Raw genomic sequence first — 16930 nt, 5'->3', positions numbered from 1 at the left:
TTCGGAGGAGGTCGGTCCCGCTGCGGGCAGCCGCTCCGAGGAGCTCAGCCCCGAGGCCGCGCTTGCTCCGGGCGCCGCCCCGCACCTTCCCGCAGGTCACCCCGGGAGCCGCCGGGGAGGGACGGGACGGGACGGGACGCGCGGGAAAAGTTTTTCCTGGATTTGGGATGCTGCAAAACGGAGGGAGAGAGGGGTGTGGGGGTCGGGGTTCCGCGGCTCTGCCCTGACCCGCTGCGGCCTCTCTTCTCTTGCAGGCGCGGCCAGAGATGCCGGCGAGACGGCTGTGGTGGGCGCGCTGCTGGCTGGGCGTCTGCCTGTCGCTGCTGGGCGCGGGGGGCGGCTCGGCCGAGCCCTGCCGCGGAGCCCCGTGCGAGGGCGGCTCCGCGCCCCCGCCGCCCTGCCGCGGGCCCCGCTGCGGCGGCCGGGCCGGGCGCCCGGCGCGCTCCTTCGCGCAGGGCCGGGCAGCGCCCGCCGCCCCGCTGCCCGCCTGCCCCGGCGGCGACTGCGCCGCCAACGCCACCCGCGGCGCCTGCCAGGGCCTGCAGTGCCGCCTGCCGCCGCTCCGCCCGCGGCCCCGCGGCCCGGGCTGCGCCGCCCCGGCCGAGGGCTGCCCCGAGCCCGCCCTGCTGCGCGCCGCCGACACAGCCGCGCACCGCGCGGGGGACGAGCTCGCCCACGGCGCTCCCGAGCGGGGCGGCGGCGCCCCGGGCGTGCAGCTCACCTGCGACGTGAAGCCAGGTGCGGGGCGTGAGGGGCGCGGGGCGGGAGCGCACCCCGCACCATCACCTGCAGCCCGCCGAGGCTCAGTGCGGTCACGGAGAGCCGCAGCGTGCCGGGTCTCCTCCAGCCGGCCGGGTGTCTGCTGCGCCAAGGGGCTTCAGCACCTCTGAGAGCCCGGACGCAGGGGCACCTGAGCGACCGCATCAGAACTCCTTGTTTTGGGAGAGTTAGGAAGCAAATCTGGCACTGGTCTTCACACCATGTGAGGGAATTGGTGCTGTGGCTCTTCTCTGCTCCCCTTCATCTCCCCTCCATAACCACATGCACCTAGGAGACCTAGAGCTGATGAAACGTGGCAGAATCTTTTTTAGTGCTGTTTTAGAGCAAGTTTAAGTGGCTGTCTTCATAGTCTGATATTTCTGGTGTTCTTAATTTTAGCAACATCGTAAAACGCTTCTGTGGGGTGGGTGTGTGTTCCATTCACAGACTAGTGCCATTGGTAAGAAACTACTGTCTTGCTGTAATAGCCAGGGGAAAAAAAAAATTGTAAAACGTTTCTTACAGTGCATTGTTCAGAACTCTTGCCTGTCCATTGACAAGCACAGCTCTGGTGAATTTGGTACTGTAGGAAGCCAGGTATGTCTGTGGTTATACTCATAGATCTTTAGAAAGTGTCTCTAACTGTCAAGGATTTGTGGATTTACCAACATGAAGAGCACCAACAGGACCTTAATAATCACAATTGGATTCTGGTTAAATGCTTTGTCTGAAAGATAGGAAATATATTAGGAAGGGTGATTTATTTCCCATTGATGCTAAAAGCTAATGAAAAGCAGGAAGAAGGTAATTTAAGTTTCATCACATCTGTGTGCCTAATATGAGTGCTGTGGCTGCTCCAGACACCAGAGCACATGCTAAGCCTACAAGTTTTCAAGGTCTACTTAGTGCAGTGACATCTCCTCCAAAGGAGACTGCTGCACTTGGTGATTCCTGTCCCAGGACTGACACTTAAGCCCCCCTGTGCATAATGCAGTGACACTGTCTCCTTTCATTTTGCCTGAAACTGTCCCCAGATATCTTAGAGAACCTCTGTATGCTCAGTGACCAAAGGTGGACAGAAAACAAGTCAGTGTGATTAATCTCCCTTTTCTCTGCTTCTGGTCATACTCTTCTTCATACTGTCATCATAAATGCCATGCCTCTGTTTTGCTGAAGAACCCAGGATATTTGCATTTTCTTTGTCTATTCCAAAGTCTTTCTCTGTGTTATACAACCCTTGGCAAATAGTGAGAGCATTCTGCTTGTACAGAAAAGAGTAATACTTTTGGATGGTGCTGAAAACAGATATGTTGTATCTCTGTTCGAGTTTTACAAAGAGCATCCAGCTCAGCACAACCTCTTTCTCAAAACATTATCTTCTTCTTTGGCTGTCTCTGGTCAGTCTGTGCTGCCCAGTCTCCAATACCATCAACAGTTACAGCTAACATGATGAGTTACATGCACCTCTCAGCTCCTGGGCCTTAGGTTTGGGTCCTCTCTCCCCTCTGATGTGTGTCAATTCAATGTGAGGAATTCAAGCTAAAGGGTCAGAGGGTGAAGATGTTTGGAGACTCAGAGTTCACTCTTTCAGTTTTATGCTCTTTGCAGACCTGATCCTGGGTGAAGTCTTGGAGGAAGAGAAGTGTGGTTAGAAGTTTCCCTTAAAAATCCTTTAATGCATCAAGAATGGATTATGGGCAGTGTTGATTAGGGATCTGTGCATTCATCTTCCTGTGGCAAAGAGAAGTGTCCAAATATTGAAGAGACAGTAGGGTACAACAGTGCCCACTAAACCTTGTAATCTCATGGAAGGCACTGTCAACATGGAACACAGTGAGCAAACCTGTGATAACACAAGCTTCTGTGTGAGTTTTCAGATGGGGACCACTGCACCCTCAGAAGTTCTCTTGCTCTGCTATTGCCTTGTGCCCAGTGCTTCAGTTGGTGTGAATGAGTCTTGCTGTAGATGTGCTTTTGTTCAGACAGAGGACATATATACATGTTTTGCCCATTCCAAAGACAGGAGACAGACTTTCTCTCCAAGAAGTAGAAGAACAGCATATTGAATTCATCAGCATCTAGGAGAAATTCCATGTATTTGGCATCAGGAACAAAAAACAAGGCTTGTTGACTGTTTTTCATTTCCTTCAAGTCAGTGTATAGGCAAACATTCAGCATTCTGATCTGCTTGCAACCTCTAACATCTTTGTGTTTTGCTTTGACATTTTTTTGAACACAGGTCAGTGAGTTTCCTACAGCAGTGCAGAGGAATCCCCATTGGCAGCTAAAGTCAAATCTTGCAAATTAGCATGGTTTGTATAGCAATTCCAGCATGGCTTGTCTGCTGAAACAAACAGAACAAATAATGTGATAATCAGATCTCTAATTGGGGGAAATACATTGACAATTGTCTGGGGAGAGCTGCAATTCAAACAGATGTGATGTCCATGACAGGGGGGAATGGCTTCAAAGAGAGTAGGTGTAGATAAGATATTAGGAAGCAATTCTTTCCTGTGAGGGTGGTGAGGCACTGAACAGGTTGTCCAGAGAATTTGTGGATTCCCACTCCTTCAAGTGTTCAGAGCCAGATTGGATCGTGCTGTGATCAAGCTGGTCTAGTGCAAGGTGTCCCTGACCATGGCAGGGACATTGGAACTGGATGAACTCTAAGGTTCCTTCTGCCACAACCCATTATTTGATGATTTGAGAGACAGCAGAATCATATGTTAGATTTTCATTGCTTTTTGTGAACTTGTGAGTTTTTCTATACTCGTTTTTGAGATGGAGAACCAGGACTGCATTCTGTATTCAGATGCTCTATTGATTGATGTAATGTCATAACGATATATTATCTTCTGTTACATGTTCTTTTTCTAATTAATCCTAGCATTTTATTGCCTTTCTGACCTCTGTTGGGCACTGAACTGATGATTACATGGCTCTGTAGCCCAACATCTATATCTAGATATATTTCTTCAAGATCATTTCCAAGGGGTAATAATAATCTACAGGTATGACATTTGATCTAAAAAAACTTGAATTCTTTTTTTTCAGTGAAAACCTCTATTCACCTTTAGCTCCTCTGAACTTCTTTTTTTTTGTCATTTTATTGCTGCTGCTCAGTATCAAAGACTCCTTTTGCAGTTCTTTGCAATTGACCCTTCCTTTTACTACCCTTAATAGCTTAGTATTTGCAGCAAGTTTTATAACTTCATTTTATCACTTCTACAGTGAAAATTGGCCATTTACTCCTTATTGTGTATGAACATGTACACAGGAATGATTAATCTGTTATTGATGTGGTGATTAATTTATGCCCTGAAGCAGGGGCAAATGATGATTTCATAAGCTGCTTATGGAATGGAAAAGCTTGTGGTTCCATGAAGGGGATACAAAGATAGCAAAGGAACTGGCCTTATATTGATGACTTGAATTTAATGAGACTTTTCATTAATTTGCTAAAATTGGAATGCTTTTGAAGAGATAATACAACAAGCTTGGACAATAATAGATCATTTGTATTTCAGGGGAAAATGAAGTTCCATCTGAAGATGCCCTAATACTACAACTGCACCTTGCAAAAGGACACGAGAAATTCACTGAAATGCTAAAAAGCCAACAGCAGATCATTGCTGATTTGCAGCAAAAACTTGCTGAACAGCAGCACGTGTTGGTTAGCCAGCAACGGGAGATTCTTGAGCAGCAAAGGAAAATGTATGAGCAAATGGATCTGATCAAAGTCCAGTATGGCATGCTCTTTGATACAGTGAAACAAATGTCATTTCAGAGTTTGCAAGAAGATATTCAGAATTATTTTGAAAGTCATCTTCACGGACTTCAGAACCAGGTCAGAAATCATCTCCAGAAGTCATACTCTGTGCACAAAGTAGAAGTGGATGCAAAAGTGATCAATGTTGGGGAGTCTTTGCTGGACTGTGGCCTTTGTGAAAGTGATGAATTTTGCAATTTCCAAAAGACACCTTCACAATGTGAAAAATGCACATTGTGTCCTGCTGGATTTTTCCAAATGGCTGAGTGTTCTGCAAACTCTGATCGGATTTGCCAGGTGAAACATAATTCTGTATTTTTCAGTTATTGCTTAGGAAGCATTGTGTTGGATATATTGGGATAACATTCTGGAAATAACTACTTGGAGAGCTAGAGAAATCCAGTTTGGATCATGTGTTTTACCAAATGGGTCTATGGAACTTCAAGGTCTGCCAGAAGGTTTTTTGTGGGTTTCTCTTTAGCATTTAGTGTTCTCAATGAGGCACTGGTTTGTGTCTGTTGGGTGTGACACTCCCCAGCCTGACAGCTGGCAGGGCTTTGACTCTTTTCATCATGGTAGGAAAAGACATCCTAAAACATTTAGACTTACGCATGCTGAATTTGTTTATTTAATTTCATTACACTCTACAGGAGCTTCTAGACATCTCTGAAAAGCACAGGAAAGCTTTATTAAGCATAAATCAGTCATTTATTTATAAGTTTGGAAACAGAAGTTGTCAGTTAAAACAAATGTAAGGACTAGTTCCTTCTTAAACATAACATACAAATACACAAATATAGAACATGGATATTTCAATTGTTAAATACATTTTATTATAAAATACATTTTATTATACAACACAAAACTAGCATGCAAGCAAAATAAGATGGTTCTTTGTTTGCTTTTTGTCATTTAGAAGTCCTAAGATATATGGGCAACTTGATATTTAAAGCAGGATTATGTTTGCTCAATGTTGCCCCCAGTTCTTAGCTTAACTTGAGCCTGACCATCTGGACCAGATACTGAGAACCTGCAGTTCCTTCTCTGCTAGCCTCAATTTTCTTTAATGCTAGCATTTAAAGGCAAATGTAGGCTGTTTTTCTTTCCCCTCTGCCTGCTGTAGGGTGAAAGGAGCATTTGTTGACAGGGAATATTGCTTTCTAATTTACTTTAATGTATGTTTTGGTTAGCAGCTTTCTCCCAGACTGAACATCCTTAAAAGCCTTTCCTAACACTGTCTGGATTGTTGCAACATCCTTAAGATCAGTTGATTGATCCACCACTCCTGGGATGTGCATCATAACAAGTGTGACTTGTGCAACCCCTCTGTTCAGCTCATCTGCACACTGCTTGCTTTCTGTGGCATCACACAGTGTTTTTGTATACCTGGTTAAAACAGGTAACAAATCCAAATCAGAACTGTCCTGCTCTAACATGCTTATGGGATCAACCCCTTCTCCATCCCTACATCCACCTTTTATGGACAGATGGATGTCACAGAGCCTGAAATGCCTCCTTCAGATTTAAGTTATCATGTTAAGTTGTTTCAATATGATTTTGTCATTTACAGGACAGAGATGAGTGCACTGAATCTCCAAGCATTTGTGGTGAGAGGATAAAATGCCTCAATACTCCAGGTAAGTTATATTCTCTGATAATTAAAGAATGAGGATAATTAGATCTTCAGGAACAGGCCAAAGAAATAGGTAAGGACTCAGGCTTGTATGTTAGTGAGTAGTGATATGTGCAGCTTGCTGGAATCAAAGGGGTTAAAAAACACTGATCTGTAAGTTGATAGCAGTTTTTTGTGGACAATGGGCTATTTAGGACATTAATATCCTTTAGAAGCATTTTGCATGGGGGTTTATATTCTTTGCTTTTAATTTTCTCTTATGTTCTGACTTTCTTCTTGTTTATGCTGGTGCAAATAGGGCCCAAATCAAAGGTATTATTCCTAATGGAGGAAAATAGTTGCCATTTTCCTTCTGGAAAATGCACTGGGGTAGATAACTGGCTTGATCTAATGAAGACTCTTAAAAGACCTCCCTCCATTAATCTTATTCTCCTTAGCAACAATATTGTCAGATACTGAGGAAAGATCAACAGTTTCCATCATTTGAGGACACTTTGGGGGAGTTTTTCAGACATTTAAGAACAAATCTCTCTGATGTTTTGCACTGCTGACTTCATTATTTCATGGCAGTCAGACACAAAAGAGCAAGATTAATAGACATACTGAGCAAATTTTATTCAGGTACTAAGTTTCTTTATATTGGTCTAATTTTTGGCCATCCAAAAAACCTTGAAAGGAACTCTATGATCAAACAGCATTTCACCAATTGTGACCTGTACCTGAGGTCTCACAGTCAAATAACCCAGGGAGGGCTTCATTAGATTCTATGTTCTTCCTCCTCTAGGCTTCTAGACTTGTGAGAAGAGGGTGGCTTCTCTGAGGGGCAAGGGCTATTTTCAGCTGGTTGTGAGTGATTTTGTGCCTTTTTTTGCCAGGTGGAGAAAAATGTGGGACCCTAGGAAAGGATTAAAAGAGATAATGGGTTTTCTTATATTATCCTTACTTCCTCTGGACAGGAATTGTATTGGTTTGGATAGTGTTACTACAAACAGTACAGGAAACTGGAAATGACTGGAGGAAGAGAGCATTTAGTGTCGCCTTATTTTGTAAATGCTGCACACGAGATGTGTCAGTCTTACAAAAGAAGAGGGAAGACATTTTTGGAGAGTCTGAGGGGTGAACAGTGGGAGGCAAGACAGTTTAGAGCACAAAATTTGAGTCAGAGCATCGGGAAGGTGTAAAGCTTTGTCTCATCTCTGCTGAGACATTGGGTTTGCTCCCGTTGGTATTTTATTGGATGGAAGCCCCCAAGGTCTCAGCCCTAGGAAAGGAGAGCCACCAATGTGGTAGCCATTTGGTGTCATTGCTCTAGTCTGTGGCTTGGAAGAGGGAAGGCTGTAATGAGTTTCTTCAGTGGGTTCTGTGGAGGGGAACAGACCAAAAAAGGGTCTGTACAACTGCTGGATGAATGTAAGTGAGGGCAAAAAAACTGCCAAGAAACAGATGGGTAGTGATGGTTTGTCAGACCACAGAAAGGCAGTAGCAGTGTATTTAAAAGGAAAGGGATCTTCCCTCTCATCTCCCAGTTTTGATGGTGGTATGTAGATATGTGGAAGCAAGTTTTACCCATCACCTGGACAGGAATCGATGTCCTGTCAATGTTGTTCCCATGTTTCTTGGAAGAGAGTTATTATTTTTTGTTAGAGACATTTGCTACTTTCAGCCTGTCTGTTCATGGTAGCTCATTATCTTATATGATTAACGTGTCAAAAGAAAGGCTGAAACTGAGTGTCTGTTTTGGGTAAAGAAGGGGAGAAGGGGATGTGATGTGACATATGAGTTCCAGATGTTCAATGTGGTTTCTCAAGCTGCACGCGAAGGTTGTTGCATCTGCAGCAGCTCATGTTCAATGTACAGTGTGAAGGGAGACAGAGCAAATAACAGTAAAGAATCATGTAACTAGGAGCCTCTCTTTCTCTACCCTTTCACTTTCCTCTGCATCATACCTTCTTTCCCTGCTGCTTTTTCTCACTTCTGTGTGGGATGAGAATTGGTGATTTATTTGATTAAAGGCTAATCATTAGGGTTGAATAACAATTAGGGGTATGTAATCAGTGAAAATAGGGTTTGGTGCATCATTTCCTTTTTAAACAACTGTAGGAGAGTAGTCATATTATTTATCCAACATACAGAATCAACCAAAGGCACTCTCCCTGGAATGCCATGCAAAGTAAAGAGGACTTACTGCATAACTTACTGTGGGATGCAGGGGGAAGAGGAATGAAAACCTTGACAGATAGCCTTGATTTGTAATGAACCATATTGATATGTGATGATCCGAATTTGATATAAAGGGTCTAAAAAGTGAAGGATTCTCATACTTAATCTGCCCACATGTAACCTTTGCATCAGGCAGTTGTGAGTAGTAGCAGCAGAAAAATACATGCATAGCTTAGTGGAATTGCCTTGCAATTACCTGGCCTCTGTGCGTGGCAAGGGTTGGGGAATGTGTTTCACAAAGCCAGGTTGAGTACAGCTGGGCTCAGAGCAGGTTGGTGCAGCAGTGCTCAGAGCAAGGAGCCAGGAAGAGATGGCAGAGGTTGTAAAGTGGTGAAGAGCTGGGAAGCAGTCCCAGCATGCTGCTGTGCTGGGTTTCTGATGTTTGGCTATCATTTGCTTTGGTAGGGTGCTGCTCTTGCAACTGTGGCCACAGCAAGAAGCAGTCTGTGTGCTGCTTTGAAGTCACCTATTTGAAGTACACACAGGGGGAGCACCTGCTGCAGATCTAACCAATAAAAGACTAGACAGCAAGTTAGTGCATATCACCATCACAAGTATTTGTGAAACATGATATTTACAAATATACACTAAAATATTTTAAAGAAATGAATAGCATAAAATGTGTTCCTAGGCACTACTGAAATTTTCTCTGCTGTGTGAATCAGCTGTGTGTGTGTATTTATTATCAGTTCATCCAGTACTTCCAAGTGATGGTGGAGCTATTCATATGAGAAGTGGTTAAGAAATGTCATGTGAGCAAATAAATCATGGTTAAAATTGATTTCAAAGGGAAAATTGTCTGTTATTTTTTCTCTACTCCCTCTAGAATGTTTTTAGTTGAAAAATGTAATCTTATTTATTTGGCTTTTATTTCTCATAAAAAAATGAGACACATTCAGAGAGGAACAAAGTGTGTCAAGTTTCTCTTGACTTTTTTTTTTTTTCAGATGGAAAAAATCTTACTTTCTGCAGTGAACTTTTTTGATAAAATGGTACCTGATCTTAGAAGGAATATTCTCACGTCATAAATTGTATGGTCCTACATATCAGTGTTAGTGGGGAATCATCATTTGAGTGAATGAAGTGTGAATAGACAAAGTGATATGAGGGTGAATATATGAATATATGAATATATGAAGCCTGTATAAATTAACACAATGTCTGGTATTCTCTGCTGAATAATGCAGTAGCAGAAGTAAATTCTGGCCAACATTCTAACCTCCCCTGTGGGCCAGGTTCATGTGTACTTGTTGCATCAAGTGTGGTGAGCTTTTCTGTCTACATCAGCAGTTGGCATAGCCAGCCCCACCCTGGGCTAGCAAATGCCTGTAGTCCTAGTCTTTGAGCAAATCCCAGCCCAGGTACAGGAAGTTTCCAGCTAAAGAAAAATGCAAGTGTATGACATAGAATCAAGATACTAAAGGATATTTAAGAAGATCTGTTACAAAGATGATCTTTGAATTTTGATCATGCTGATAAGAAAGCATAAATGAGTGCATTAGTGATTAAGTTTTAAGACATAAACTGCAGGTGGTTATTCTTTAGGTTGCCTCAGATCTTGTGTGCTGATTCAGATCCTGAAATCTCTACAAAAAAAGGTTTTGGGTTCTGGTTGCTCCAGGTGGAAGCACTGCCAGCTGGTGTGGCTCTTGGAAAATTGCCACAGAAAATTACAGGCTGTTTTTAGAACCTGTGTTTTATGGTGTGTCTTCTTTGATCCACTGAGGCCATGGTGTACCATTTAACAGCACAAAACTGCTTTATGTCAAACAAAGTAATTTCAAACAGCACATGTATATTCTCCTCACTGGTTGCAGCAGTATTTTAATATAGCTTGATCACAACCACTGGTGTTCTGTATCTTAGGGCAGTGGTTTTCCACTTTTTAAATGTGCGGACTGCTGCATAATGATTTTAAGCCTGCTGTTTACAGTTTTGGTTTTCCTATTTGTCTCTTGCAGGTTTTCTAAAAACTGTATATGTAATGAATTCCAGGGGTCTTTGTCCCTTGGGTTCAAAGCACTGCTTTAGCAATCCCAGTGACAGCAGGGCTTTCCTGTAGCATGGCTGGGCAGGCAGTGCCCATTTCTCCCTATAAAGGGGAAAACTCTCCATTAGCTGAAAGGAGGTGCTCAGTGTACCAGGCACCATGCTTTTTATGTCAGAGAAGGGAGAGATTGTGTTTGGAGCAATATCATTGTATCTCTGATGCATTAGAGATTTTGGTTAGGATTGCCCCTATGTAGCTTCTTTTGCACTCCAAACTGTTGTACTTGGCTTGAAAAAGGTGAGTTATGCCTAATATTTCCTCTTTAATCTATCAAGGTTCCTTTAATAGCGATCTAACATTGTAAGTGCCTTCTGTTTTCTTTTTTATGATTAGATATATATCAAAGATACTTGGTATGTGGGGCTGTAGTGTTCTTATTTTTAGTATTTTAAAGGCATGACAATAAAAATAGTCCATTTCCTGTGAACAGGTGGTTTCCGATGCCTTGGAATCACTGACAAAGATGCAGCTTTGGGAATGTGTGGAGAGGAACATTTCTTTAATAAGGAAATGCAGGAATGCCAAGCATGTTTAAAGTGTGAAGAAGGAATGGTGGCTGTGCCGTGTTCCACTGTCAGTGACACTGTTTGTTCAGCAGCCAGTGAAAACAAACTCTCAGAGTCTTGGGCTGCAAACATCATTCTACCCTCTGTAAAGTCTGGCGTCTCTCAGGTCTACTCTGGCTTGAACTTGGAGATAAAGGGAAAGCTTCCCTGTGATATCCTGTCCACTGATGAGAGCAGGCTGGTATTCAAGCAACATGGTCTGTTGTGGACTGACCTAAATTTTGCAGTAAAGCACAACTGCAGGAACTTTTTGCAACTTTCCTTAAAGCTTAATGGCAGCGAGGAAGACTATGAACTGAGTGGTGTCCGGATTGAGCAGCCAGAAGGAAAGTATTTCCAGAGCACTAGTTTAAGCAGTGTTGCTGAAGTAGAGCCCAGCCAAACTCTTTCTGTGTATTTGAAAAGCCCTAACCAATTCTGCAATCAAAGCAAAGACTTAAATATTTATGATCTTAATACCCCACTGAGTTTGTTTTGGTTGTCCCATGACACAGGTGCTGTGGCACTCAGTGCACAGATGTCAACAGCGATGCATTACCAAACCAACTATCGACCTACCTTTAAAATAATTTCTGTTTCTGACCCTTATATGCTAAGTTTATCTCATGATGGCAGAGCTATAAAGTTCACTGAAACTGGTGTTGTCAAATTTGTGTTTCATCAGGCATTGTATTCCATGGGTCATATGTGTGTCCGGGAGGGCTTCTCCCTAATTTCTTATATCAATAGGAATGGTACCAACAGAGAATTAATGAATGTATTTAAATCTGGGGTAAATTACAGAGACACATCCATATCTGCCTCTGGGGCCATGAAGGTTGGTGCTGGAGATATGGTTAGCTTTGAGATACTTTCTCCTGCACAGTGTAATGTTCGCTATTTTGGAGATAGTTCTGGAATTAGTATGTTTAGCCTTATCTGGATCCCTTCAGCAGTTTCTAGTGCCATATCAGCCACAGTTTCTGTTACAGGTCTGCCTGCTGGAGCAGTGAGGAACAAACTACTGGATTTCACCCTGGTCTCATCCAATGAGAAACAGATACAGCTGGTTTCTTCTGGACAGCTTGCTCAGAAGTATTTTCTTTTTACTGAAAAGGGAGTTGCCAGCATTGCATTCAATTTAAAGCTAATCCATTCATGCAATGTGCTCAAAGTGACTCTCAATCAGTTGACCATGGATCACATGCAACCCACAGCAGTTGCTCAGCAGATTGGAGGTCAGATGCCAGAGGGAAGCATATGGACCAGTGTGTCCCTCCGTGCATCTTTTGAAGTGCATAATGGAACATTGATATCAGTTTCTCTTGACTGTGTGCGTGGAAGGATCAATCAGATCACTCATGAACATGGAACCAGTATATCTATTTTATGGATTTCATCCTAATTTATGTGCAGTGAAGTTAGCATGGAATTGGGATTTCAATTGTATTTGGAGTCTACTCTGATTCTATACATACTTGACACTATACTGTGTTCACTTGAGCAGATCATCCCACAAAATGCTCTCAATTTTAAGAATATTTAAATATAATCTTAACTGAATGGTCACTGTTTAAAGAAAACAAGAGCTTTCAGTCAAGATTGTAATTCTCTTACCATCTTCAGTCAGGGGAATGTGGAATTGAGATCAAACTCCCTTATTTTAATAAAGCAATCTCTTAAAATTGATTATTTCTGGACCACAAAAAATTGCAGCTAAGGATAAATGGCATTTAGTACTGTAACTGAAAGCAGCATGCCCAAATAATTGAAACCTGCTTTCATTTTTTTCATGCAACAGGCTAATAAAAAGACTAAGTGTACTTTGGGGCTGATTTGTTTACATCTTACAAAATGTTGTGCTTTCCATAAATGGAGAGAACATGCCTCAAATAGGTGATGTGGCAACACTGGAGTATACATTCTTAATATTATGGGAAGGGACTGGGTCAAAAATAGAATATAGTTTTTAAACAAAAACAGTAGAACTAACGACTGCTCCAATTTCATTTGGAAGTAATCTGCATTTAAATAATTTAGGAGTATTTTCTCTGTTTTAGTTTCAGTGAAAACTTTCAGAATGAGAAGGAAGCCTACTGTAATAGAGTATTTAGGCAAAAAAGAAACAAGTACTAAAATAATGTCTTGAAAATTAGTCTTCTGAAAATTAATCAAATTTTTATTCAATTTCTTTTAAACAGCAAAATATTTTTCTGATCAAAAAAAACCCATTATTGACAAGTCTGTTTATTTTGCTGAACAGGTACTTATGTTAAAAAGGCTTTTTTTAGGTCAAATCAGTCAGTTAATTCAAGGAAATGGTGTATTCATTGACACTAATTTTTATCTTCTTCCAACTCTTCCATCAAACTAATTCTTTCTTTTTCTAAACTATATAGACTCTTTTATCCCATTTTCTTCTTTCTCCTGTTTCTTCACTTTCCTTCTTTCATTAGGAGTAAATGATGTGCCTTGTCACATCTCTTTCCAGCTTTCTTTCAGCATTCCAGCAGAAGGATAGATGTTTGTGTCAGAGATGTAACTACAGAAGAAGGACATTAATAATGCACTTGCAGGCTGCCTTAAATTAGCCCTTCTGAAAAGGGCTTGAAGTAGTATGCACAATATGAATTTAATGTGTCTGCTTGAGTATGTATATCTGAAATGTATGTACATTGCTGTGTTTTAATCTGTTTTGGAGTTTGTTACGCTGTTTTTACTGTATAATGGCCTTCTATAATTTTCTGTAATAGAATGAATCCAAGTGCACAACTTCTATCTGGTCATTATTTTAACTTGTGACATTATAACTGTGTCCTAACATCTGAAGTTATCTTTCCATCTTTTTTTTTTTCTTCAAGAAAAGGATTCGGGCTTTTGACAAACTGCTCTGCTGCTCCAAATAGAGAACAGTAGTTTTTCTTGCTTTCAGCTGCATAATCTAAGCAGTGTGTCAGTGTAAGAGGACACCTCAGTGGCATTGTGTTGCAGCCAGTGTAAGTACACACACCTGCAAAGTAATGCAGGTGTCCACAAAGTCTGTCAAAGACAGAGATCTTCCTGCCTGTTTGTAGCCTGGGTCTATTCATTATTGCAAGGTCATAAGGAAGGATTGGTTAAAACTACTATTGAAGGTGTTCAACATTTGCACAATGCTATTATCATTACAGAGGACATTTTGTAGTGGTAGAGAAGGACTTCTGGAATGAAAAACTGTCTCTGTTGTGTACAGAAGAGCTGTGTCACCTGGGAGCAGAGCAGTTTTTCTGGGAACTTCACTCTTGGAGTCTGCTGAGACTGAAGAAAGATGAAATGGCACAGGAGTTAAAGTTCTTCTGACATACCCATTCTGCTTTCTGTAGAAGGGTGCATGTGATTAGGAAAAGCTCTGCAGAGAACACACCTGGGTATTTTTATGGTAAGAGTTGAGGGAGAGACAATGTTAGAGAAAGCTAGAAACTACAGGCTTATGTTTTTGTTTTAGAAGAAGTTAAGGAAGTCACTTTCTCACAAACAGAACTCCGTATTCTGTGCTGGTTGTGAGTGTCACTTCCCAGAATGACAGTTTAACACCCATTCTAGATTTAAACCTGTGTAGCAGAGATCAGAATCGGGTGTTAGAAATAATCTGGTACATCTTTAGCAAAGTGCAGAGGTTACTTGAATATAATAAACATTTGCCTATATAGCAAGTAGCATATAGCATATGGCATATAGCAAATCTAATGGCATCATTTGTATGAGTGTGCTTTATTTGAGTGAGATTGTGAGATTAGTGGTGGTGTTAAACAGGGAAGAGAATGATGCTACAATCCTGTATTATGCATGTTGGAGGTTCTTACATTTAAATAGACCATTATTAAAGGATGCAGAAGGTACAAGGAAGGTTCAGGTAAATATTATTACAACTGAGAGAAGTTCCAGAGTATAAATTCTCGAATGTAATAAAGCTTTTTGGAGGATTTTGTGGGGAGTGCCCATAATTTCCCTTAAATTCAGAGTAAGTTTTTAGATACACAGTAGTTTGCTTTCATCTGGTAGTGATAATGCATCTAATAAGGTTTTACTCATGTCATCTGTGATAAGGCACTCAGAGAGTGAAAAAAATGTCTTATCCAATATGTATTATTAATTGAAATATACAGCAAGATTAACCTTATTTCAAGCAGAAAAAGACTGATTATTGAGCCTCTTTTGAATCTCTCCCTTTCAAAAAAAGCTTGGATCTGTTGTTCAGGGCACTTGCTGACCTTGGTTGTAGCAACAGGAATTTGAGTATGTTGGAATCAGTATAGCTTTATGATAGCATAATTAATGGTGCAGTACATAGCCTTTGCATCTATGAAAATTATATATATTGCCTCATACCATGCAACATTAAGTGGTGCACTATGATCCTAAATAAGATAAAGTTCAAGAGGAACCAGTGCACAATGAATGCTAACGTTATGGCACTTACCCATTTACTGTAATAAATTGCATGTTTTATTGACAGGTATCTTATTAATTATATTTACAAATTTTGAGCTTTTAAATTATTTTTCCATATTTTTTCTATTAATAGTACAATATAATACTGTGAAGCACAGAATTCATTTAAAAACTTTTATTTTGCATCTTTTGATACCACATTCATGAGTAAGGTTAAAAGAGCTGTAGATGGGCTCTTCAGTCTTTTCTGCCAGACAGTATTTCCAAAGGAAGGATTCACAAAGTAACAGAGTAAGTTTGAGGCTGGTAGAATCTACCTGTACAGAATGAGTTTAAGTTAATACATCCAGAAAAGCAGGTGGTTATTTCACTGTATTATGAAGATAATGGACAACTTGTTGTTATAGAAAAATTGACCATTAAGTGGAAAATAATTTAGATTGTATAGTACTGCTCTTGCACAAGAAAGAAAGATTTGGCTTACAAAACCTGAATTGATTTGTATTGGGAAACATTTTGCAAGTTCAAAGCTTCTGCCTGAATTTATTTATTACCTATGCAAATTTTTTATGCTTTCTGCCAAGTCAAAACTGGGCAGAATATATGAAGTCTATTTTAAGATTATGGATATTCCTCTGTTCTGTGGTTTCTGCAGATTGTAGTACACTGTGAAAACTATACTATTTTCTAGTGGTGCTTTTTATGAAATTCTCTAGTTTGAAATACTACCTTGTTTTAAATATACTGTTTGTACACTTGCCTCTGTTAATATTATATTGTAATGTGTTTTAAGAGAACTTTACTGAGATAAATAAAATTATAAAACTTCCTTGGTATTCTTGTTCTGTTCTGAGGAAGACTAATGGTGGCTCTTGCATTTTTTGCCACTGACTCTTCTGGGGTCAGCATTTCACAGATGTTACCTGAATTAGTCACCTGTGCCTGCTGAAGTGACACTAAACAGGAGCAGTAACAGTGGACATTTCTAGAGATCTGCCTGTCTTCTGTTCCTGTGGTTGAAACAGCAGATCTGAGAAGATGAAAATTGTCATAGGAGCAGTACAGTTTATCCTGGTCATGGCTGGTGCCCCAGTAACACAGAGAAGAAATTTGTCCTGCCTTAGTGCTTCATAGGCAGCTCCCTGTTGTATGGAAAAGCTTTCATGGTGTTGAGGGTGGGGTCCAGGTCAGACTGGTGCAGTAGCACAGCTATGCTTCTGTCAGTGTCTGGCCAAGTTAGAACTCATGTGTTTTCAGTAGAAACTTGACAAGTATTTTAGATTGTACATCTGTTTCTTTTTTTGGGGATGTTATAGTTTATTGGATGTGAATGGAAAGAGAGGTGCTATCAAAAAGGGATTAGAGACATCATTAACGTACTCTAAATTACCCAAGCATAAAATTCAGAGAAGGAGAACGGAAGTATTTGTGAAATACAGTTGAAAGTAGGCCCATCCTCCTCCAGGCTGGATCAAAACTGCCCCTTCTCTTCTGGCCTTCAGCAGCTGGCACAGTTTATGCCC

The 16930-nt window shown here is 41.1% G+C and overlaps 1 protein-coding gene across 1 annotated transcript; it reads left to right on the top strand.

Moving 5' to 3' along the window:
- The first annotated feature begins 266 nt into the window (after positions 1-266).
- On the top strand, positions 267-16236 carry LOC130248841 (uncharacterized). The gene is made up of 4 exons (XM_056482864.1): positions 267-738; positions 4287-4825; positions 6099-6165; positions 10862-16236. Exons 1-4 carry the CDS (start codon positions 267-269, stop codon positions 12379-12381), a joined length of 2598 nt encoding a protein of 865 aa, XP_056338839.1. The 3' UTR covers positions 12382-16236.
- The last annotated feature ends 694 nt before the right edge of the window (positions 16237-16930 follow it).

Source organism: Oenanthe melanoleuca, chromosome 2, assembly GCF_029582105.1.
Source record: "Oenanthe melanoleuca isolate GR-GAL-2019-014 chromosome 2, OMel1.0, whole genome shotgun sequence".
NCBI lineage: Eukaryota > Metazoa > Chordata > Aves > Passeriformes > Muscicapidae > Oenanthe > Oenanthe melanoleuca.
This window is presented reverse-complemented; position numbering and strand designations above follow the sequence as displayed.